Source organism: Tauraco erythrolophus, chromosome 6 (assembly GCF_009769465.1).
Source record: "Tauraco erythrolophus isolate bTauEry1 chromosome 6, bTauEry1.pri, whole genome shotgun sequence".
NCBI lineage: Eukaryota > Metazoa > Chordata > Aves > Musophagiformes > Musophagidae > Tauraco > Tauraco erythrolophus.
Genome location: NC_141470.1, coordinates 15,572,737 through 15,598,890, shown reverse-complemented (window position 1 = coordinate 15,598,890; position 26,154 = coordinate 15,572,737). Strand labels below are relative to the sequence as shown.

The 26,154-nt window shown below is 43.4% G+C and overlaps 1 protein-coding gene across 1 annotated transcript; it reads left to right on the top strand.

The window, feature by feature from the left end:
* Window positions 1-11,588: 11,588 nt before the first annotated feature.
* On the top strand, window positions 11,589-25,332 carry TMEM9B (TMEM9 domain family member B). Its single transcript, XM_086613132.1, has 5 exons — window positions 11,589-11,672; window positions 13,488-13,579; window positions 17,188-17,296; window positions 20,168-20,302; window positions 24,171-25,332. The coding sequence occupies exons 1-5, from the start codon at window positions 11,589-11,591 to the stop codon at window positions 24,324-24,326; spliced, it is 576 nt and encodes a 191-aa protein (XP_086469258.1). The 3' UTR covers window positions 24,327-25,332.
* The last annotated feature ends 822 nt before the right edge of the window (window positions 25,333-26,154 follow it).

Genomic DNA, 26,154 nt, shown 5'->3' with positions numbered 1-26,154 from the left:
CCAGTATCCTAGAAACAGGTGCTGTATCTGCAGAAGGTGGGGAGCTCTCAACGTCGCTTTGGCCCTGCGTGTCTCGCCTCTGCTGCCCACGTGTCCCCCCGCCGGGCAGTGGCAGGGCCAGCATTGATTTACTGCTCACCTCCGTTCACCTCTTTCTCAAAAACCAGGAAAAACAACCTCTTCCCTGCTGTGGTTATGCAGACAGTGCCACTGCAGGTGAGGAGACTGCAGGGACCGTGCTGGGGCGCAGCGGGCTGGGGCGCAGCGGGCTGCAGCTGCAGGGTCCCAGTTCTCTCGCAGGGCAGCAGCCCCATGGGTGACATGATGGGTGCGGAAACCCAGTGCCCTAGCTTGGTGGCAGAAGAAAGGCAGCAGTTGATCCTCCCAAGGGATGAAGCATTAGGAGTGGGCTACCAGGAAGACTGGGGCAAGAGACCTGGACCTAAAAACTCTCTGTACAGGTACCACTGTTACCTGCAATCCTGTGGTGCACGGCTGGCCACGGCGTTTTCCAGGCATTGCCAGCTGGGGAGCATCTCAATGGTAAGGCTGGCAAAGGCAGAGCTGAAAAACAGTGCTTAAGGGTAAAAGCAATATTGAGACCTATGTTGTCAATGAGAAAAACAGCATATTATAAAGTGTTGCTAAAACCCCCAGTCCTCTGTTCCTCCACAAACAGATCAGATGGAGCAAGGTGAGTGATCAGGCACTCGATGGCTGCAAAACACACTGAATCACGGAGAACAAGGGCAAACAGGCTCCATCTGAGAAACTCTACAACACCAGACAGTGCTGGCTATTAACTTGAAAAGAAAAATGTAATTGGAGGTGAATCATTGGTCTTCCTGGGATCACAAATCCAAAAAAAACCACTTCAAGATCCCTGCGTGGAAGATAAAGCCCAGCACAAGTGTGATGCAGCCCAGTGACCTGTAGAGATCAGGGCACACAAAAAATGATCAGGATTTTGCTACTAGCCTTTTCGGGTGCTGGCAGAGAAGGAGAAAACCTGTAACTGGGTAAAACACAACTTAGAGCTGGCATAACAGGGAAACTGGGTCTCAACAGTGCAGACATCTGAGAATTCAGCGGAATGGGTCTGCTGTGAGCGGTGTCCTGGGAAGGGCTGTTTGGCCTTCTGGCTCGGGAGGTTTAGAGAGGAAATCCATGGATTTTAAGCTCCTTCTGCTCACAGAGAGCTCCTCTGCTAAAAGCATCGTGATGCTTCTTGGTTTAGGCTTCAATGACATTTTTCGGATTGACTTTTCAGGCTAACAGAAGGGGAAAACGGGCTCTTGTTCCTCCAGAAGGAGACGACAGTGTATTTTTAAAAACAAATTATGTATGAGGGCTAATTAACTTGGCATTTACAGCTTAGCATTCTCCTAGACAAATCTGCTCCAACTGAGACCACATTTTGTTGCAGGGAAGCTTCTGCCTAGCATCTCTTTCCTCCTGCTGCTTCAGATGCTGTGATATTAAGGTCACAAGACATCTTCCAATGTCCTGTTCAGTGCCTTCCAATTAAGCAACAAGTAAAGCAAAGATCCCAGGTACCGTTTAGCTGTGGGGGCTGAGACATCTCTCAGTGGGCCTTCTTATGGTCCTGGTCAATGTTTTAACAGCTAGAAAGAGCCTAGTGGGACACGGTCCTAGAGGAGCTTGCTACAGAGCAGTGATTTAACCAGCAGAGATGCTGTTGTTTCTGCTCCCTGTAGAGAGGAGCTCTGAAAAGGTCATACTAACAAGGGGAAAGACACTATGTTAGTGAGGAATTTATCTCCTTCTCTAGCACTAAAGCCTCACCAAATAATTTGCTCTCTGAGCATGCTGTGGTTATAGTTAGCAGGCTGGGGGGGATGGACAGCCCAGATGCATGGGCAGGATGGGGCAGGTAAAAAACCTCTTGCCCTTGCTGCTGCAGGGCCCCCAGGCCCTTGCTGTGGTGTGCGGGACACGCTCATCAGCAATCTATCCCACCACAGGAGCTCCAAAATCCTGTTTGATTGTGTCATGCCTGTGCTTCAGGGCTACGTGGCATGACGAGGCAGCATTCTCGCTCCACTCAGCAGGGAGGCACAGACGAAGAGAGAAAGCCTAAGCTTGTTTTGACAAGGGGTGGTGACTTCTAACTCTCAGCAAAGTCCTCCCTCTCCTGCCAAGATCATTTTCCACCCCAGGGAGCATCTCCTGCCCTCAGGAGAGCATCTGACAGTGCGCTACTGGGAATTCATGCATTATCTAAGCAGTTATCGTAAAGAAGGGAAAAATGGGTTCACCTGTACCTACCCAGAGAGTAACTGAGCACAGTGGCAGCCAAAAAAAGCCTCACTGGAGAAAGCACTAACATAATGAATCACTGTAGTCTGTACAAAGGAGGAGTTAATAGTGCTCTCTCATTCGAAAATCGTATTAAAAGATGCTGATGGCAATGAGCCCACATCAGTTGCTCTCCCCGCACTTCCGCTCTCTGCTGTCCGAAATCGAGTTAAGGTGATCCAGATGCACCTCTTATTGCTTTAGGAGAAAAATGTGGCTTATTTTTTCCTGAAGGTCACAGGAATAGACCTCAGCAATAGAGGCCAGGCATAGCAATGGTAAAGCCCCATCCTCAGCAGTGTGAACCACCGCGGTGACAGTGAGCTCAGTGGGTTATCCCCAGGGCCCAGCTTTGGGAGAAAGTCTCAGGACTCTGCCTGACGGGGTGAATGCATAAATTGCACCAGCGACAAGACTGATCTGTGGGAGGGCTGCAGGGCTACACGACTATGTGCTCACGTACAAACAGAAACCTTGAACTTCTTTCACTCTAATAGTGAATCTAAATCTAAAAGATATTTATTCTTTTAATTTTTAAGCCTGAATTGACATATCTTCAACTAACAAGGTCAGTTATTCGCTTTCCCCACTATTCTCACTATATCAAACTATAAACATAAATGGTGGTTGTGGGTAAACAAACGAATGAACCCAAAAGACACATACCCAAACTCAAAAAAAAAATTCAGTTTTCGTAAAGCCCAGAAGCTCTAAGCAGGACTCCAGTACACTAAACATGATAGAAACAGAATGGACTCAGTGTCCAGCTTTTGAGGCTGGTGAGTTAAAATTAGGGCAGCTTGGCTAGTGAAGAAGACAGGCAGGATGGCAAAAGGAAGGGCATGAGGTTTTAGTACAAATAACTGTGTGCTAAAATAACCCAGAAGAGACTGAAGTTAATAACCAACTCTCCCAACAGGTCTCCTGCATGGAATATGCTGCCTACCTGAAAGCCCATCGCAGTTGCGTTTAGGTGGGTGTAGAAGCCTCCCAGAGAGCATTGTTCAGAGTGGACTGCCTCCAGGTTTAAGTCTCATTTTATAGGGAGAAAAGCAAAGCTATGTATTTAGTAGCATCACTTGCATGTATTTATTGACCTCCCCAGAGATCATGGCTGCTCAGCACCATTAAACTACAGGCTGGCCCAAACAGCTTCCAAAAAATGCCACCCTGCTGTGTTTGAAAAAGGCTCCAAATTTTGATCTTTTCTTGATGCAGCAAAGCTCCTTTCTGCCCTTGAGCTGAGAGAAGCGGGTACTCTTGTCAAGCAGAGGACAACCAGAAGCACATCTCAGAAGCACATGATGTACTGCCCTCTCTGGAGACTGCTAATGATATTTGATTAATTTTCATTATCAGTGTGAGCAATCTTTGCGCTCTCTCTGCATCTGTCTTATTTAGAGCTGTCTTTTCTTTCTTAGTTAAATGGCAGCTTCTACAGACAGTGATCTAATTGTTCCTCAGCACCTGCTTGAAGCTGTCCAAGCTAAGGATGGACATTGCGTATTTTGCAGTACACGTGATTTGGTGTTTAAGGCTCAGATCAAATAAAATGAAATGGCAGATCAGCCAGTAATTGAAGTGGACGGTAAATGTGCAATCTGATGCTGGGGTCACAGAAATGCTTGGGCTGGACAACCCTGAATAATGGACCAAATCAAAATATGCATGTTGTGGTCACCAAGTGGCAGGACGAACAGCCTTTCAGCAGATACCCTGAGCCCATAACATACAAACCTCTTTCTGTCTACCAGGGCAAATAGCTTTTGCAGTGGATTTTACACCAACTCTTTGCAGTGCTATAAAACTCAGATGCAGCAGCCAGGGCACAGTGAGTTCAGTTGCTGCTGGTGGGGCAAATACCCACGACGGGTTATGTGCTGTCACCTATGGGTTTGTCAGTATAGAATCATAGAATCATAGAATCATAGAATGGTTAGGGCTGGAAGGGACCTTCAAAGGTCATCTAGTCCAACCCCCCTGCAAGGAACAGGGATATCTCCAACTAGATCAGGTTGCTCAGGGCCTTGTCCAACCTGGCCTTGAACGTCTCCAGGGATGGAGCATCCACCACCTCTCTCTCGTATATCCAACGTGGTGCAGGGATCACCTCATGCTGAGCCCTGCGAGGGTGGACCCGGCTCCTGAGCTGGGGTCAGGCAAGCCTTCAAGCCACGCACAGAGGCACGAGGTGGGGGGTGCTCAGACGACTGCGGTCAGAGGAAGGGTGCACAGGGTCCGGCTCGCTGATACAGCGCAATGCTCTCTTAAGGGCACGTACCACTGCAGGACATCAGAGGTAGTAAGTCAGCCCATTGCTCACACCTCAGAAAAACCTGTCCTTGGTATGGCCATGGCTGTGCCCTGTTCCCAGGGTTGTTCATGTGCCAGAAAAGGGATAACCTAATTTTGATTCCCTGCTACCCAGATGACAACATGCACTTGTTGGGACAAATACCGAGAAACTGGGAGTGGCATAGCCAAAGCCACAGACTGAGCTCTCAGTCTACACAGAAAAAGCAAAACAAACTTAGAATCTGTACTGGAAAAAATGTTTTAAAATATTTTTAACTTTTAAAAAAAAATACCATCCTCCAACTCACTACAGCACTGCACTGGACTGTCAGGCAGGATAGCTCACTTTCCTCCACTGCCACCAGCTTCAAGGCCCTGAACTCATCTTTATGCTTCACGTTTCTCATCTATACAGCCAAAAGCATCAGCTCCAAAGATTTCTGTCTGGAGAGCTGCTGGCTTGACTGATCTGTATTTGGCCCTTGTGAATGCCTTGCTCTTGGGGCACTTGCAGGAGGCATGTAGCTTTTGGTGGATGGGCAGGATGAGGCTGGCCCCTCACAGAAACAGATCTTCATCTCCACAATAATCAGTTCAAGCAACTTCTTGCCTTTTACTACATGAAATCAGGAGTTACTTGAAGTGCTGTTATATTTTAATTCACCTCAGCATTCATGGAGAATCAGGCACACTGTACTCAGCACCAATGAAAACATAGTCCCTGGAGCAAAACCAAAAGTCATTCCCAATTACATTTCTGAGCAGCAGTGCACATTGTAAAAGGGCAAACCAAACTCAGCCATCCTCCCAGTGTTTGGGTGGTGGAGAGCTTAATACTCTGTGCTCTGACAATCAAAACATCACTATTTCAAATAGACCTTTTTTTCCTTGTAAAACATTTTGTTAGTTGAAGGATGAGGTATTGTCTGGGGTTGAAAGCCGGAGCCTGGGCACGGCTGTCAGATGTGATGAGGCAGCCAGGGGGAAGCTCGAAGGGAGCTGCTTTGCAGAGTGTTGTCATGGGAACAGAGCAAGTAGGGCATCCGCCGCGTCTTCCGCACCAACTCCGACAAGGCAGTGGTGTAAAATCAATGCCGTTCAGCAGCATCGAGAGGGCCAACTCTTGGGTTGTCTCTAGTGGAGGTTTAATCTGAATGAAACGCAAAGGCCAGAACTTCCCTTTGCGTGAATGTGGTGTCACTCCTTCTGATCTGAATGGAGCAAGACTTTACGCCAACCAAGTGAGCGTCTGGGCACAGACATCAGAGAGAAAGGACCGACATTAAAAACATCTGGTGGAACCACAATTTCTTCTAAGAACCCTCTGAAATAACATTATGTTAGAAAGCCATTACTGAAGGCCCTGTTTACTTAGACGACTTCACTTGATTTTCACTGTTTTAACAGCCTATGAATTCGGGATCCATAATGATTAATGGCAGAAGACAAAGGGTTGAGCCCAGTGTGTAAGTCAGCACAGCCTACAAGCTAAGAATACAAAATACTGCCATAGTGTCAATACCTGTGGTCATCTGAAGTATCTGACTCCCTTTGCACAACGTTGTCTTTGAATGAAATTTACCTCCTCTCCGTAGGTCTGCATATGCAGAATTATTAGAATTTTCTTTATGTTTGTAAGAAATACCTTGTGTCATACTGTGGTTGCTAGGAATAAGCAATGGTTGAGAATGGCTTCCTGGGTAAAGTAGAATATGGAGATTCCTGCTCTTGCAGTTATAAGGGATGATATATCTAAAAAACATTAAAAAAAAGAATATTGTTAATGTTACCTCACACAGACCAATGAAAGTAGAATCAATTGCAAAAGGTAAGCCAAGATCTGAGAAAGGTAGGAAATGCTAACTGAAAAAACGTTAAAAGAGCAAAACTCTATTAATTGCCTCCAAGCTTTCATTTTATCTTGCCCAGGTCTGCTGACAAAGTAAAGAGCTTCTAATTAAAGCAGGTCTCTGCAGTGTGCATTGCTGCTGCTGATCCAGGCCAGCAAGATGCTGAGCGTATGCTCCTCATTTCCTATCGACACCGAAGTGTGAATGAGGGGGCCCACATCCATCCAGGGCTCGCTTGATGTGTGCTTTGGAAAAGTGACCAAAATAGCAGGCAAGGGAAGAAAACGGAGCCAACGCATGGAGGGGTTCCCAGTTTACTTCTTGATGTTCTTGATTAAAGCCCCTCTGCTTAGCAACAAGTTTGAGAAAAGTAACGATAAACTTTACTGCCAAAGGGCCTGTAGTTGTATCAGAATCATAGTCTTGCATGACCTTTAGCATATCTCTGGCTATGGTGTTTCCATGCAGGTTGCACCAAAGATTGGAATAAAATGGCTGGCACTGGGGAGAGCATGTTCTGGATGCATTGTGACTTTACTTTTAGTGCTGATCCCTTTGAATACAAAACAGGGAGCACAGATTTATTACAGTAATCCCAGTGGATTACTCCATACGGGGAAGAAATTGTGAGTCCTTTTGGGGCGTAGTTGCTTCCATGCAAACATGCCTCTGGCAAAAGCTCTCCTGGGGAGAAGAGGGAGCACAAGACAAATAGTGTGGAGCAGTGCCGACCTTGCCTCTCCCATGGGCAACACACGCAGGGTGCCTGAGGTCCTGCTGGGTCAGGCCTGACAGAGGCCGTTAATAAATTTTGGATTAAATAAACAAATGCAGAAGCGGTTCTTCATGCTGCAAGGGATGAAGTCAGAGTTGTGGACTTACAGATCGTGGTTAACCAGCTGAAGCCCCCTTCTGATCTCCAAGCTGCTATTTCTTGTATTTGCAGCATGACTCCTTTACTGAAGGTAGGGACATGCACCAGGAATCGCATTGACAAAGCATTTCAAATGTCCCTAATTGAAACCATATGCAGAACACTGCGTGCTCCCTATGCATGCAACATGGGGAGCCAGCTGGTACTAACAAAATGCTCCAGAGCACGAGAGTACCGACTGACCTTGCATTAACAGAGAGGGACCTTGAACTCTTTACAGCCCGCAGAAAAGCCAAGAGTGGATTCACTGAGACAGAAAGATAAAATAGATGCAGAGCTCTTTCAGCACTTCCCTCCATTTGCTTCATATCATAAATATCAATACAAATATAGAAATACAGAGGTAAACAGTTTGTCTAGCCTGTCCTTTCCATATGCATATATTTCTCTTGTGAAAGGCTTTACATAACTTCTAACAGCGGATTGCAAAATAATGCTTCAGTTATGGAAGGAAGCCACCAGCTATTACAGTGCATTACTGTAATGTAATGGGTCTCTGAGATTGAACTATATTCGGAAAGCTTGCTTTTATTGTAAACTTTGTACCCCATCCACCCCCCGGCATCGATTTCTCTTCATATTCTCCAGAGACTAAAGACCATGAGGCCAGAATGCCAGCTAGACCTGAGCACAGCCACTGGGCTTTTGGTCCAAAACAGAAACTCATGAGACAAAACTGTGCTGTTTATTTTAAGGGACGCAGTTCCAGTGGCAGAACGTATTCAAACGGATGCTGATGACCGATCTGCTGAAAGGTGAATTTCTCATTAGCCTAGAGCAATTGACATTGTAATTAATTGCCTCCCACACTTCTTTGCTAAGTAAAGGCTGCTGTAATAACAAGTGCTGCCTAATTTTATTTTTTTTAACTGAACATGGGGAATAGACAAAAGAGAACCTCTTTTTACTTTGTTTTTCTTTCTGTGCAAATGTCATATTGCTTTGATGTTGGCAATGGCTGCAGAAGTGCTGATTCAATTACTTATTTACATAATCCCTTCAGATTTTTCTTTTATATCATTGTTGATAATGAAAGGATTTTTCTCAGCTGAGAAAAGGAAGGGAAGCAGGCAAGTTCTGAATGTGACTAGGCTGAACTGACATAAAAAGATGGTAATTTGCATTAGTGAGAAATAATCATAATGCAGATGATTAAAATTGTGGTAAATACTATCTACCCTACCTGCCCTGAGGAACATCCACCCCATGACCGTGAATGCCCATTCAGCTGCAGGGTGTGAAGCAAACCCAACAAATCATTTCACGCAGCACAGTAGAGTCCAATGTTATTACCACTTAGTGCATAAAGTAATTTTATGGGGAGAAGGTTTTAAAATACTCTTATTCACATGCGAATCAGTGCAGCACAGTAAGGAGGAGCAGAGACATGGCTTAAGTGCACTGTTGGCTACAGGGATGATGCGACTTTGGGAAGGCTCCTGCAACAGGAAAGGAAAAGCAGAAGTCTGCTGTGCACATACAGCACCTGGAAATAAAAAGCTCTTTATATGCTATTTTTATACAATGACTGAGCAGAGAAGATACGTCCCTGGAGCAGCTCCCCCCTCTCAACTCCTAGGGATGCACCACCTGTGCTGCAGTCTTCATTGCACAGTCTTGCCTGTTGCTCCTGACAGCACTGCTGAGGCTGTGCCCCAATAGCCCAGGCGGGTTTGCTGGGCCCCACAGCTTACCCCCTCCATGGTATGGGACCAGGATATTGCCCTCTCCAGAGCCTCAGAAGGAGAGCCTTTGAAGGATCAAGGAGACTGCCAGCAGCTCTTGGGGAGGAGTAGTTGTGTGAGTCTTGATGATGGAGACAAATACGACAGAAGCTACCAAATTTTAAAAACCTCACTTCTAATTCAACACAGTGCACTGACAGCAAAGCACAAGGTTTAGCTTAGATAGGCCAGTGCATAGTTGTAACTCTCCAAACAAATCTTGTTCTTAAAGCATATTCTATGTTATTTAAAAAAAAAAACACAACAAATTAGATGTGAGAGCTCAGCTCCGTTAACTTGAGAGTTGGTCTGGTAAGGACTGACTGAGCAGTGCAGGAAGCAATGCTGTTAAAGCTCAGACTCCACAGATAAACCTTCAAGAGTGCGTTTTAAGATGAAACCCATCTTCGGCCCTTCTGGAAGATTCGATAGCTGGAGAGTTATGGTCGGGGCAATCATTTTATCAACTTTTTTCCTTTTCTTTACATTTTTTAACTTTTTTTTTTTTTTTATCTGTAGTTTAACAGTACTGCTTCTGATCCTGGTGTGCTGACAAATAAATTAAAAAAAAGAAAAAATCTATATGTTACGATAAAAATTTCCAGTACTTTTTTCTTAATAATTCATCCAGCAGTTTTGCTTACTAAATCACTGCTTACTGTTTTCTAGGGGAAGAATGGACTCGTCTTCTAGAAGACATAATCTTTATGTCTTGCAGCACACAGAGCCAGTGGCTCACAAGCTCCTGTTTCTTTTTTTTTTTTTGATGTCTCTGGATTTGAGGAAGCTCCAAGACTGGGCTGGAAGGTCCCAAAGGCAGTTCCAACCACCTAAAAAGTGCATTTATTACCTGTGTAGTAGAACTCTTTGAGTGTGCTAGAAAAGCAATCTCTCAGACTATCTATTAGAAATATTTTCCTACTCTAAGCTGTTCCGCATGCAGTGATGCCTCTGAAACTGCACGTTATTTACTTCAGCTCAAAACTCAGTCCATGTTTTTCCTAAAGATTCTGCATGTTTTTCAACCCGGCAATCAATTAGCCCATTGCAGACTATGAGTGTGGGTGGTGAGGAAGATACAGAGCCACCTTCACTCTTCAAAACACTTCCACTGCAGATGCAGTCATTAAACAAATTGTTTGGCTAACGCTGAAACCTGATGTATGCTCATTATACTCTGCTGGCAATTTTCCTTGAATTTTAAATAAAGGTGTTTTGTGTTTCCATAGTAACTCAAGCTCCTTTACTGAGATGCCTAATGAACTGTTAGTATCACACAACTCTCTGTATTAAAACAAAGTGTAATATAGCACAATTGAAAAGTATGCTATATCTAAAGGATTATTTTAGTTCCTATGAAATTACAGCTACTTACTAGGGGTTGGGAAAGGAGAGAGGGGAAAGAGTAGCTTTCGATCACATACAGTGTCACTACTTATCAGTTTATTATAGAAAACGGATATAAGAAAGACAGAGGCATAAAAAAGAGGAGAGGTAATTATCGGGCCAAGGCACACAGCCTGCTGTTCCTCTGTGAAGTGTCAGAGAAGCTGAAATGAGTCCTATGGTTTCCCTGGCTGGGTGTGAGCACTCGCTCGGCACCAGCTCCCAGGCAAGAGTCAGGCTGGACCCAGCCCTAGCAGCTTCGGCTGGGTTTGGGTTTTCCTACCCGAGTAGGGAAAACTTGGAAACCGCTTGATCCACCACCTATCAAGGGTGTGCGGCTGGAAATGCTGCTTCTCACTGATGTCGATTCCCCTCTCAGAGGTGGTGACCAGTGCTCTTGGCTGGAAGTAGTTAAAAACCACGCTGCAAACAGGAAGCATTGCAGGATTTTCACGACGCGTTCTCAGAGAAACATCAGTCTGTCCACCTATCTGTCTATAAAATGTATTAAGTTTTATGTAAATTGCCCTTGTATGTTCAGTTATGGAAAAAAAAAACGGATTATCTGCAACTTGAACGTCTCCTTTACAGTGCTACTTATTGTAACTTTTAATTAATTTCAATACTTTGGCGTTTTTCTTCTGCAAACCCACCCGGCAGCGAGCGAGCACTACGCAAAACGCTGCGGCATTCGGCGCCCTGTGCACAACGGCCGCTTCGCTCGCTCTGGGATGATCCCCGTTATGTCATTCCCAGGGATCACCCGGGCTCGGGATGCCGCCACGCTGCCGCAGGAGCCGTTGGAGCGGCGGAGACAGGCGGGTGCCCGTCACGCCGGGACGGCCGCCCCCGGACGCTCGCTCCCGCCGGGACAGCAGGCCCTGCCCGCGTGGGGCCCGGGGAACGGGCGGACACGCCCTCTCGCCCCGGAACCATCCGGCGGCGCCGCCGTTCCCGCCGGGGCCGCCGTCGCGGGCGGACGCCGCCTGACGTGAGGCGGGCGGAAGACGGAAGTGATGGCGGCGGGCGCTGGGGGGCCGGCGGCGGCGGCGCGGCGGCGATAGGCGGTCGGGGCCCGACATGGCGGCCGGCGGCGGGGGCTGGGCGCGTCTCTGTTTGCTGCTGGCGCTGGCCGCTCTGGCGGGGCTGGGCGCTGAGGCCAAGGTGAGCGGGGCGAGGGGGAACGGATCCCGGCGGTACTCCCCTGACCCTCCATCCCGGTACTGCGGCCTTCCGCCCCGCCAGTCTCCCGGTGTTCCCCTGGTGGTCCCAACTCCCCCGCCGCCGCCTCGGCCTGCTTTAGGAGGAGGCCGGAGCCGGTGGTTTCGGCCGGGTGCTGCCCTGCGCCGCTGCCGCCCCCCGCCCCCCGGGCTCCAGGAGCGGGCGGTGGCGCGGCGCTTCCCGTGGGGCAGCCGGGAGGAGCGGGGCCCGTCTGCCCGGCGTCGCCGCGCCAGCCCCCGGTTTCGGCGCCAGCCTTAAGTTTGTAGGAATTTATGTAGTTTTGACGTGGTGCCCGGGGACGCTGTCCCGTATTCGGTGGCAGGGCGTTGCTGGAGATGGAGCTGCTGTTCTTGTGGCTGCCTGGGCCGGGGCCGGGGCCGGGTCTACCCCGCGTCCCGCCTGGCCTTCGGCGCGGTGCTCCGCTTTCGGCGGGAGCTCTTCTCGCTGGGTGTGTGGTGGCTCTGCCAGCTCCCGCTGCCTTGCCTGGCGCCGGCGGCTGCAGGCACTCCGCCCGTGCTCCTTCTGGCTTCACGTTCGGGACTGTCATCTTAGTACCTCTGGGACTGGCTGAGAGCGTCATGTCTCCTAGTAGTGAAAGTCTCTCCTGACTAGTTGTCAGAGTACCCGTGTGTCTGAATTTTCTCCTTTTTGATGGTACTTAGCTACTTGACTTTTCGACGGCGAGACCAGAAGTCACTTGGTATGTAGCGCAGTCAAGGTTTTCCAACTGACCTATGCCCACTTAGTGTTACTCTGACCTCATTGTTCAGTGTAGAAGTTTACTTCTTAAGACATTGTTTTGTAATGTTGTTACAAATTGCCTTGAACATTAGATAAGCCATGTTTATTTTCTGCCTCTTATTACTTGCTCAAATAAATTACTCTGATTTGGGCTTGAGAATGCTTTTGTCTATAGCCCCTTGCTGACCATTTCTATTCTCTCCATAGGGTTTTCTGTTCTTGTGCAATTTAGGAAAGGAATGAATTATCCTATTTTAATATACTGCACAAAGTGGTTTTTTTATGAAATTCCGTTTTTCCCAGTAGTGATCTAAATGTTAATTTTGGGTTCTACTTCTTTCTCACTGTCCATAACAGTGAATTCTCCTTTCTTCTTTTTGCAGTATCTATTGTTGCTTAGGCAAACGTTTTTTTTTTTTCTCTAAAAGTTGCTTCTACAAGTTTCTGTAATTTTTCACATTTACTTAGCCTTCACATGGAATTCCAGTTTTGTACTCTTTTTCTCTGTTTTGAAGTATCCTGCTGCTGTTTAACACAAGAGGACCACAGGTTGTGCTAGCTCCCCTAGTAGTTTCCCTTACATAGTTGTTTCTGTTGTGGCCAGGGAGGACAGAACTATCCATAGAGGTTTCTTTGCCAACTTCCATTTAGGGTTAATATTTTTTTCACTTGTTTTAAGGTTGTCACTACAGCTGTCCTCATAAGTTGAATAGTTAAGTATACCAACATCAGTAACTTCTGAATGTGTGTTTTTTCTTGAAAAGAAGAGTAAACTTAAATTCCAGATTTTTCTCATGAAGAATGTGTTTGCTATCTAAAATAATGGTGTTACTTGAAAAACTGCTCTGCTTGCTTAGTAATTTTGAAAGGTTGCTCTTATACTTGAAGGAAATCCTGACTAAAGATACTTGCAAGTAGTTTGTGTTAAATATTTAATGTGTTTTGTGAAGAGTGCTTTCTGTATCCTGTTGTGGTTACTGATGATAGTTTGTTCTGAGCATGTTGTTTACTTTACAGAATTCTGAGGATGTCCGATGTAAATGCATCTGCCCTCCTTACAAAGACCATTCAGGCCAGATTTACAACAAAAACGTTTCACAGAAAGACTGGTGAGTGTGTGTGGTGTAAACGATTATAATGAGTCTTACTGGTTAAAGTCTTGTTCCATAGTGATTATATGTGAGTCTTGTATGGTGGTGCCGGGGGAAATTATGTCTCTTGCATAGCTTACTGGAACTTCTCTTTTGGAAGTACTTCAGAGTTCAGCTCTAGCAAGGGACAAGTCTTGAAATCCATATTTTTTTGCCCTCTCTTCTGTTTTGGTTTGCTTGCTTGCATGCTTAGTTATTTATTTAGACTTGGAAGTAGTAGAAGGGAAGAGGGTGTCGTACTTTGAATTCAGTGGTTTGAAATGGAGTAAAGGCAAAGGAGCATGGCCTTGCAACTAGGAGTCAGGAGTATTGTCTCCTCTTTCTTCGCTCTTGAAACTCGTCCTATCATTTAGAGACTATTGCTTCTGGAGATTTCCGTTCCTCAGAATTACAGCCGGAGAGTGCAGTTGTATGACATGGCCTGAGCCTCTAACAACATGTTTTTTCAGAGAGAGCGACATGCTCTATTGTATTGTATATGCCAGCTATGGCATTTGTCAGATTCCTGTCCAAGCTGAGGGCTGATGTGTGTGGCCAGGGATGAGGGGTTGGGAAAGAAAGGGAGATTACAGTGATTTGTTACATTGGCATAGCTCCAATTGTCCAAGTTGTGTAACTTCACCTTGAGTATCACTGTCTATGTGAATCCTACAAATAAAACATGTTTTAGAGTTACATTGATGCTGGAAGTGTTCAGAGATTCTTGGGTTAGCCTGTAAAATGTGACATACTTCTTGGTGTATTGACTCTTCTTCAATTACATTAAGAATTTATAAAAGACTTTTCAGTCTGATGAGTAGCAGCAGGTTGCCATCTTGACTGTGAAAATTTCATGCCCCTGAGTAGGCCCACAAAAATAATTGTAGGAATAAAATTAGTGATACAGATGTGTAGAGCTGTGCCTCAACTTATTAAATTACATGAGAACTGTGAGAAATAACACTGTACATTTCAATCTAAACTAATAAACATAAAATATACTGTCCAATCAAAATTACTATTTTTGTCCCACATGATTAACTTAACATTAGTCTTACTATGACAAATTAAGTTGCAGCGATGAAACATACTGGGAAAATTCTAGCTGCAGCAGATGTTTCAGAATAGTGTTGTTACTAGTTTTATTGCTTGTTACCACTCTGCAAATGAAAATGGATTTTTTTTCAGTCGGTACTGTCTAGTGTGTGCCTCACTGGCAGGAAGGACCTTGTTTCCCTTTAAATCAATATTGGTAGTGATTGAAGGAAAAATCATCTTTGAAGACTTGGCTAATTTTATGGTGACATACTGATGCATACAAAATTTCAAAAATCTATTTTCTTATCTTAAATCTCGTTTTGTTGAGGTAATTTCTTAAGTGACCATCTGGGAACGTTTTACGATTTTGATCCTCTGTTTGAGATGTCGTCTTGCCACTTCTAAAAGGTTTGATTGCTAGTTTACGTGCAATAAAATCGACAAATTTAGTGCTGTACTTTGGCTTCTGCATCAGTGCAAGTGACTTGTTGAATAGAACTGGCAGATGTGCACCATCCTTTAGGTATTTAGATCACTTACTCGTGAGACAAGAGCCAGATCGATTTTTAGTATCTTTATGAATGATGTGCAGTATAATGGCCACTTACTGCTGGCTTGTCCAGACATAAAATGAAAATTTAATTTTTAATGTTGAGCCTGTAATGTGCGTCATGATACTCTTATTTAGATGCTTCACTTCTTTCATTTGGAATGGTCTGTTCTTTGACTTCGGACTGGCAAACAGTGCATTATGCTAACATCAATGTGGGCCAGGGTGCTTTGACACCCATAAAAGCATTCATCCTTGTGGAGCCAGGTTTGGAACTATTGCAGGCAGTCCTAACCTGATGGACAATGCACTTGGCAAGCATAGTGATGCCTAAGCCCCTGCAGGGTTAAATAACCCACTTGGAAAGCGTTGGTGGTTTGTATTTTGTAGTTTGGAAGTGTTGGTGTGCAGAGGCAGGCTGCAGTGGGGAGGGAGGGAGGACACCCTGTCTACAAGCTGAATGAACTGGAGATTTGTCTGTGCAGAAGCTGCCCTTCTGACTAGCCTAGAGCTGCTTCCTTGGTGCTGTTACTGTGGGTGCAAGGGGGAGGTGGTAATGAGGTGGTTGAGTCAGAAAGTCATTTAGAAAAAACATCAGCTTTTTCAGTTTTCCCTCTAAAATTGCCATGGAATTGCAGTCCAAGGAAACACATCATCAAAATTCTAAGGTTCTGATAGATTTTACACTTACTAGCAACTTGAAACACTGAACTGGAGAGGAAAAAAATGCTGATATTAATATTTGTTGTATTCACAGTAACATACTACTGTACTTAAGCTACATACAAGCTTTCTAATATACTTGTGCAGCATATCGGTGCAAGCTTTGAATCATATGAACAGAAATTGCATAGATTGTAACTTGCATGTATTTTTGATTTTGTAGCTTGAATGCTGCACTCCTCCGCAGAGGAGAATGTAATTCTACTTTCAAATAAATGAGAAAACTAAGCCTTCCACTCCCCTCTGGAGCATGGGACTTGACACTCAGTGGTTTTAGTGATGAAGAAGAAATACAAAGAAAACAGAAGAGATGAGTTGGTGTCTGGCCACGTGTTTGCAACATTTTAATCTAGCCCAGCAGAGCGTTGAATCCTAGGCTGCTGCTGTCACTGCAGGTGTTTTGTTTCATTACCTGCTTCTGACTGTGCTAACATTGAGTTAACCAGGATAGAGGTGAAACATGATTTTTGTTCTGTTGGTGCTCTGCAGGGACCCTCGGATGTGAACTGTGAACAACCTACCTAAGTCAGCAAAAAGACCAAAATTACATAAGTTATTGGTGGAAAAGTTGTCTCACGGCAGCTGGATTTTAGTGCTGAGCTATAGAGTGTCCGTAAGGTTGTCTACTATGCATTTTGGCATGGTTCTGCCTTAATGTTGTGTAATCTTTAAAGTCAAACTGTGCTTTCACATCCAAGTCTGGTGCCAAAAACTGAATGCTGTTTATTCACTATCTTGTTGCTTAGAGAAACAACCCGTCTGACATTTTTTTTTTCCTTTAATGCCTGTAACTTGTGATGGCAAGAAAAAAGAACTTCTGTTAATTAACTTCAAAGAGAGGTTAATCACCCTTCAGATCGTGAAAGGATAGAATAAGGCTCTTTTGAGTACATGAAGAAAGAAACATTTAGCTGGAATTTACTTTCATCTGTGATGTCAGTGTCAAATGATGCATTTGTGCTGGGATTCAAATCCTTGGACTTGTTATATTAACAGCTTTAATACTTCCACAGAAAAATGAAAACATTGTCTTGAGTTAAAAAGGTCTTAAAACTTGTTTAGCAGCTTGTCAACAGCTGAATTTTGTGTTTAAGCAAAATAATTGTGGAGTAGTGGTTTTTTGGTGTGTTTTTTAATCTTGGATACCTGTAATTTAGAACAGCTGAACTTAAGCAAAGTTGGCTTCTTGGCTCATGCAGCTGGATCTGCATGCACAGTGAAACAGGTAAGCTAAAACGAGTTCAAAACTGACTGAGCACTTTCTGTCTTTCTTTAGTGATTGTCTTCATGTGGTTGAGCCTATGCCTGTCCCTGGACCTGATGTAGAAGCGTACTGTTTACGTTGCGAATGCAAATATGAGGAGAGAAGCTCTGTCACAATTAAGGTAAACAATATAATTCTGTTGGCGTATATTAAATACTTCAACTGATTAGTAAATATATGTCCATTGTCTTTTAGAGAAATATTCTTTTTAAAGGGAAGATTTTTCTAAAGCAGTCTAAGATTTAACTTTTTTTCATGATAGTTGCTCACAATTTATCTTGAGTAGTAACAATAGCATCAAGCTATAGCTGAAGGAGCAGCCTTGCGATCCTTTATTGAAGATCTCCACTTTTGAGATTAAGCTTTACCTTGCTGAAATTCTGAGTGTTCTAGGGCGTTTTGTCAAGCTTTGATCTTTGCTTCTGTTATTTTAGAGGGCCTCTTGTTATTCAGCTGTCTTACTTGCTTACTGTCGTGGTTTAGCCCAGCTGGCAACTAAATGCCACACAGCCACTTGCTCACCCTTTCCCACCTCCAGGGGCTGGGGAAGAGAAAGGGGAAAAGGGAAAGAGACCCATGGGTTGAAATAAGAACAATTTAATACTACCAATAATATATACAAACATAGAATCATAGAATGGTTAGGGCTGGAAGGGACCTTCAAAGGTCATCTAGTCCAACCCCCCTGCAAGGAACAGGGATATCTCCAACTAGATCAGGTTGCTCAGGGCCTCATCCAACCAGGCCTTGAACGTCTCCAGGGATGGAGCATCCACCACCTCTCTGGGCAACCTGTTCCAGTGTTCTACAACTCTCATGGTAAAAAATTTTTTCCTAATATCCAACCTGAATCTACCTCCCTCTATTTTAAAACCATTACCCCTTGTCCTATCACAACAGGCCCTCCTGAACAGCCTCTCCCCATCTTTCCTGTAGGCCCCCTTGAGGTACTGGAAGACCACTATAAGGTCACCCCAGAGCCTCCTCTTCTCCAGGCTGAAGACCCCCAACTCTTTCAGCCTGTCCTCATAGGAAAGGTGCTCCAGCCCTCTTATCATCTTCGTGGCCCTCCTCTGGACCCTCTCCAACTGGTCCATGTCCTTCTTATGTTGGGGGCTCCAGAACTGGATGCAGTACTCCAGGTGAGGTCTCACGAGGGCAGAGTAGAGGGGGAGAATCACCTCTCTCGACCTGCTGGCCACGCTCCTCTTGATGCAGCCCAGGATGCAGTTGGCCTTCTGGGCCGCAAGAGCACATTGCCGGCTCATATTGAGCTTCTCGTCCACCAGTACTCCCAAGTCCTTCTCCTCAGGGCTGCTCTCGATCCATTCACCACCCAGTCTGTATTTGTGCCTGGGATTGCCACGACCCAGATGTAGGACCTTGCATTTGGCCTGGTTGAACTTCATGAGGTTGACACGGGCCCACCTCTCCAGCCTGTCGAGGTCCCTCTGGATGGCATCCCTCCCTTCCAGCGTGTCGACAGCACCACACAGCTTGGTGTCATCTAGTATATGTCAAACATATATATGTATAATGATAATAATATATACAGACAAGTGATGCACAGTGTAATTGCTCACCACTCAGTGACCAAGGCCCGTCCCATCCCAGACTAATGATCCCAAAACAGATAAATCCTGACATTGCAATCTCAGATGAGTGAGAGGCCCGAAAAGAGAGAGAGAGTGAGCACTGCGACAGTCGCAGACCGAGAGCCCCCAAAAGTGCAAAAGCCTTTCTTTCTGGTCATCCCTCATCTTTATACTGGGCATGACGTTGCATGATATGGAATACTTCATTGGCCAGTTTAGTGCTCAACCCTAAGTCTAAGTTCAAATCATAAGGGGAGATGTAGACCTGTTGTCCTGGCTATGCTCCCCCCCAGCCTGTTGTGCTCCTGCCCACTGGCAAGAACATGGCAAGCTGAAAAGTCCTTGAGGACTCAGTGCCAACTATAAACAGCAGTGTGCCATCAACATTCTTCTCATAACAAATCCCAGACTAAAACAAAAACACAGAGCTCTTCTAGCTGCTAAAAAGAAAAACTAACTCTGTCCCAGCTGAACACTTACTATACATATACAGGACACTTGCTATAAATTTTCTTTGTACGTTGGCAAGCTAAAAAGCAAAATTTTCTGTGTTTGCTCCAACAGATGATTTCTGTATTCTTTACGTTCTTACCCTATTTTTACAAGGGTGTGTAGTGATAGGACAAGGGGCAACAGATTTAAACAGAAAGAGGGCAGATTTAGGTTAGATATAAGGAAGAAATTCTTTACATTGAGGGTGGTGAGGTACTGGAACAGGTTGCCCAGAGAAGTTGTGGATGCCCTATCCCTGGAGGTGTTCAAGGCCAGGTTGGATGAGGCTTTGGGCAACCTGGTGTAGTGGAGGATTTCCCTGCCCATGGCAGGGGGGTTGGAACTAGATGATCTTTGAGGTCCCTTCCAACCCTAACCATTCTATGATTCTATTGGAGCCATTGAGCCCTAGGCTGGGTGAGTAGATGGTGCAGTGCATCTTTTCTTCTTTGGTAACACAGACTCCTTTTTTTGGTCTTTTAGAAGTTAGGTATTTCTTTTTGCCTTGCCATTTTTCTTAGTAACCGTTTCAATGCAGATCTATGCTAGAGAATAGAGACCATGCAGAGCAATTTTGTCACCCCAGTTTAATGGCCAAAATAAACAGTTGCCTTGACTGAGGTGGGATTTATAACACTGAGTTGTTTTAAGAGGGATAGCATAAGATTTTTAGCAAGACCTCGTTAAGAGAAACTGTTCAAAGCTAACACCTGTCTGCCCTAAACCCTTCTAATACCAGATGGTAGTTTGGTGTTTTTTTTCTGTGTTCATGGATTTTAAGTCATCTGGTGACACTTCCAAGATCGACAAAGCTTGCTTGTGCTTTTCTTTTGTTCCTTGCTGCCTGCTGAGAGATTGTGGGGGAAATATCACAATTCTGGCACAAACTGTGTTTATTTTTGTAGGTTACAATCATCATATACTTGTCTATTTTGGGCTTGCTTCTTCTGTACATGGTGTACCTTACACTGGTGGAACCTATACTGAAGAGACGCCTCTTTGGACATTCACAGCTCATACAAAGTGATGAAGACATTGGGGTGAGTTCACCAGAGTGCTTGTGTATGTGGATTAATGTGAAGATTGGGATGGTTAGTTATTAAATAGCTGTTGAGATGAGCAGCTTTTTTTCCAGGCAGTGTAAATACTTCTCCTGAAGGGAGAGAAAAAGAAAGCGGTGTGATGACTTCTGTGAAGCCACTTTTTTCATTTTCAGTGAGCTAGAAAGTAGTAAGATAAGGACTTCTTCAGTTATACCAGCTCTAGAAGCAGATTATTTTCTCAGAGAAGAAACAGTAGAAATGGAGGTGAGCGTATGTAGGAGGTACAACTTTTTAAGTGTTAATTATCCGTGCAGTCTTGCTAGTGATCACATTTACACAAATTGCTTACTGCTTAGATTTCTCTCTACAAAAGAAAGTAGAGGGATTGCATTTTCTATTGCTCCAGTTTGAATTTGTTGATGCTAAAAATTCAAGAAGAAATAATTATAATGAAGTAAATAGTGATTGATACTGAAATAATTTCTTAGTATTACAGCTAGAAACCAGAATGTGACAATAGATTCCAACAGAACAGCCTTTTTTTTGGGAGGAAAAGGGGAGTAGTCCATTAGTGACTCTGTTTCCTGTCATTACTGGCCTTCCCAATCTCCAACACAGTGTTTCTGACTTTTAATAAAAAATGGATCAAAATTGTCTTTAGTACCCTTACAAGAAGGAAATAGAAGACCTTATGAAGCCTTGTATTAGAAAGAGTAAGACACTTCGGTACCTGGTCAGTGTGGGTAAGGAATACTGGTTGGTGGGAGTAGGTCATCAGTGTATTCAAGGAGAGCTTAGAATAGTATAAAAATACAGGCTATGGCTCTGCATCTGACAAATCTGTGTGCATCTGAACCTGATGAATCTGCATGCTTGGGAGAAGTACCACTATGAAGTACTGTGAGGAAAGTTTTCTAAAATGGCAGCTGGATTGGTGGTAAAGTGTCAGTGTTGAACCACACAAACTGATAAAACAATTCTGAAGTATCAGCATCAATATATTTTCTATATTGAGCCCTCAGGCAGCACTGCTTTTATTGATAAACTATGCCTCAGGTGTGGTGTAACCTTAGAAAGAATTTCTGAAGTGAAACCCAGAGTATGAAACAGGAAGATTACTGTCTGCTTAACCTAAGCCTTTCAGCAGACACGAGCGTTTTATTGCTATTGAAGTAATGGGAGCTAGTCAAAAAGACTTACAACATTTATTAGGGTCTTACAATAGAATCTTCAAATAAATAGGAAGTTAATAGAAGGAGATAAATAAGTTTGTTCTTGGTGAAACAAAATTATGATGGCAACACTTTTTAAAATCTGTTTAAAAGCCCTGTAGTTCTAACTGCCTGTCTCTTCAGTGGCTTCATAGATGTGAAGGTATCAGAGCTGGTAAAAGCTATGCTCTGTTATGCTGTGTATCTGTGGATTTTCATGTGAGTTGCACTCAGCTTCTCCAGGTTGTTTTTGGTTGTGGAGTGACAACTGTCATTGCTGGTAAACTGAGGAAAAGCATATTTAATTCTGCCATTTTTTTCATCAGTAGTGTCCACATCAGCCATCTTGACTTAAAAAGGTGTTTCTGTTCTGCAGGGGGGGATATTAAGTATTCAGAATCAAACGTTTTCCTAGGTAATAGCTTTTATCAGCTGTGCCTTCTTTGTTTGCCTTGATTTGATGCCAAAATGTGGGATTGTGACACGAGTTTGAGCTAACGCTGTCTGGAGTGAAGGTTCTTTGGACAGAGGTGTACTATTGCTATTATGTCCCACTGCTTCTGCACTTACTGTGTGTTACATAGAGAGGTACTCCGAATGTCTTTGTAGTGATATCTTAAGATTTGTCTAGTCACTTCTAGGAGGATATTTGGGATTGTTTTTTTTTTTCTGGAAAGGAGGGATTTGAATGACTCTTTTTCCGTCTTCATTCTTATAGCAAATTGCTACTTGAATTAAATGAACTTATGCTGTATGTTATATACCTCAGACAAAATATTTTTATTTTATACCTTGCATAAATTATATTAATACCTCTCAATTTGGGTTACAGTCTTCTGATTGTACATGGAAGAAGTAAAATAAGTCCCTTGGCAGAGCTCAGGTTAACTGCAGAATAAATTTACCTTAAATTCTGGTTCCATCTTAACCATTTTCATGTTTCGCTGTATCTGCTACTGTGACCACTACCTGTGCTTGTGGAGTCAGGAGTGCTTATATCTGCAGTAGTGCTTGGAACTAAAAGCACTTCAGGTCCTTGCTTAGTTCAGGTTGCTCCTTTCCTGTTTATGCTCCTTCTGTGACAGTGAATGTGAAATACTTCAAGGTCCCTCACGACCTAGCCCCAGCCTTGCCTTCCTTCTTGCAAGTTCTTGAGTTATTGATCTTTGTCACACTTTGGAAATACCATGTGCATCAATTTTGTTGATGAATTTCAAGCCAGTATGTTTGCTTTTTCTTGTTACCTGTTGATGGCAGTGGCAACTGATGAATGTAAGCCACTTCCACAGACCTCTTTCCTCTGAAATTCTTTTTCCCCCCTTTGTTGTCTACATAGAAATCAACAGTAGCTAGCCTTTGAGCTGAGATTGTTGTTTATCAGGAAAGAAAGCCAGTACCATCTAGCTCGTCCTGCAGTCTCCCTTCCACCATCTATTTTATGGTATAAATGTGTTGCTATTGTGATTTTGTTGTGAATTAAGTGATTTGTCATCTGTTAACTGCAAATTGTAGGTGTATCCAACTGCATAAATTTTTATGGTGAGATTATAGCTCTTTGGGTCAGGGTCAGGTCTCTTGGTCTTTATGAGCATATTTTTTAGCCCAGTGAGGCTCATGTGTGGCTTTGGGACTTGTAAGCATCACTTCAATGGGTATCACTAATGATAATCTCTGTACTACTAAGAATTAGCATTTAAGCTGCTCTACACAGTCATGTCGCAAATAAAGTATCCATTAATGTAAATGTCTTCAGAAGTGTTCTGAGAAAAAAAAAAGGAATGTGAAGTTAGACATACAAAACCAGTTATTTAATACAGCACATAATTACATTATTTTTCATTATGCATTGTATATATGATGCTTTCTGACATAGCTTTAGCAACATGACTTTGTCTGAAACAGTTTGATAGCCAAGTAAGAAGTTCAGTTCCAACTCTTACTGTTTATAACTCAATTATGTTTACTGGAAGAAAGTAAAGCTTTGCAGGAACTCTTAGAAAACAGAGTAAATATTAAACAAGCACTCAGTTATTGTTGAGCTCTGTCACTTAAACAGCTGTATTGACACTGTGCTTTTAGACAGCTCGGTACAATAGGTTTAGTTTAGTAAACATCAGAGTGTGTTGCTTTATATAGAAGCTGTGTGTGAACATCTGAACTGCCAGATGATAAGTGACCAAAAGCTGCAGAGAACTGACTCTCTAACTCTGTTTTAAAGTGAAGTGCATTCATGACAGTAACAGGGGGCTCCCAGGGCCTGGGTCTGTTCTAGGCTTCTGTCCCACCAGAAATGGAGGCCAGGCTGTGGTTCTGAACTTGCAAGCCTTGCAGCCCACCGTGATGTCTCTGGGCAGCAAATAATTGTTTGACACTACAGTGAAGTTTGGTGTATTTGGGAAACCTGTGGAAGTTACTTTGAACGAGGAATTGAAGTACAGTTCTAACTATTCAAAAATCTGTTTAGTCATTATTACTGACCAGCTCATCGAAACAGCTCATTTACCTTAAAAAAACAAAACAAAGACCACAAAAAATAACCCAAAAAACAAGCAAACAAAAAAACCCCACATCCTTTGGACTGTAATGACAAAAAAGACTAATGTACTTGCTCAGTGGAACTGTTGAGATCTAACTAATGATTTTTGCCATTCCAGGATCACCAGCCTTTTGCAAATGCTCATGATGTGCTGGCTCGTTCTCGGAGCCGCGCCAACGTATTGAACAAAGTGGAGTATGCCCAGCAGCGTTGGAAGTTACAGGTCCAAGAGCAACGCAAATCCGTCTTTGACCGTCATGTTGTGCTGAGTTAATTGTGTCTCAGTAAAATAACTCCAGGAAAGTAAAGTGGACTAATTGAAAGAGCTGACCTACGTCTTCCTGATCCTGCCAATTCAGAAGGGTTTTCTTGAATGGTTCGTTATTGATTTAAACAAAAAATAAATTTTGAGTTTTGAAGAAATGTACTGGAGTGGAAGCAATTCAGAAAGATTAGTTAACCAAAAGCTAAAATCTTACATTTTCAAATGGCTTTTACTAACAAAACTGAAAAGAAAACAAACCCTAAGATATCTGGAGTTGCCACTGTGGTACTTTATTTACAGTTGTGACTTTATGGTGATTTTTAACTATATATTTCTCTCTACTATTTATGTGGTTAAAAGTACCTGGGAACACAGTAATTACATACAACTCACTAATCACTTTATGTAAAGACCTTTTGTAAATATACCTGAATTTTCTGCTGACTTATCCTAGGTACTGGAAATCTAAATCTTGCAGTGTAGTTTTCATATGGGAGAATGAAATCCTGATTGGCTGTATTCATCATTTGGTTTCTTGCACTTGTACTTTCAAGATGCTTGCATGTCAAGTGACGTTTGCAGATTTAAGGCAAAACTTAAATGGACACTGACTCCTTGAGCTGCATACTTAAAGTACTGTGATGTAGATAAACTCAAATGCAGTGCATATCAAGACAGTGTTGACATTTTGTTGTGTTTTGCTTTAAAAGCTCAATATATTGTATGTGTATGATATCTCTTAAAAAAAAAAAATCTTTTCCCTTTCTTTTCATGGGTAAAGTCTCAGGAGTTAGTATATGATGAAATATTTATTATAAAAATCTTTCTGCATTTGTCTGGATTGATGGTGTAAAGCACGTATTTTCTCTAGCACTTGTCATCTTGGGAGTTAGGTGTATTTTTTTATCTGTGATTCTGTACTCATCTCCTTAAGAGGTATACAGTTGCTAGATGACTAACTTTCATATATCCACTTTGAAATGTAACAATTAAAGATAAAACTGATTTTGAAAAATGGATGTGCATTATCTGTATGTCATCATTTTTCTCCCTTATTACTGTGCAAGTTCCATCTATAAAAGCACTTCTCTAAAAATGCTTCACAGTAGAAATATGCACTTGTTCAGTGCTTAGACAAAGGAAAGGGGCTCACCAAATTGTGAATTGAAAAAAGTTTCTAATCTCTGACTCAGCTCTTCTGTAGATACAAAGCTTCCTTCTCTTGACAGTCCTGTAATCTTCCAAAAACTAAGTTAATCTGGAGGGAATTATAATGGGTGGCTAATTGGTGGAGGCACAGGATTCTTTCTTTAAATTAAAAAAAAAAAAAAAAAGCACAAGGTGGATTGACAGGACAGAAAAATATCCAGACTTGGGTTCAGTTACTGTGTTCAACATCCCACCCTGCTGATGAGTCAATAACTGTTTATGACAGTGATGGACCTAGGTTCCCCTAAAGAAAATAATGTAGCTTGTTTGTTGAATACATGCCTGTCTGCCAGTTCTAGTAGATGTTCTACCTCTTGGCTGCATTTCTGATGAAGCCCGAAGCTGGCGTGGGATGGAGGATGCGGAATACAGCATTGTTGCAGCCCCACACAAGGGCAGCAGAAGCAGAATGCTTGCTTTGAGGACTGACAGTCCCAAGAAGACAAGACTAGATGTATGTAGCTCTCTTAGCAGTAGATCAAGTGCTTCTGATCTTACAGCGTCTTCTGAAATTCTAAGTTAAAATGGTTTGGTTTTGAATTTTTGATGTGGCTTTGCTTTGATCAACAAAACGGCCAAATGGTGAGATAGCCTAAAGTGTCAAGGTAATCCTGTAAAATGTGGCAGT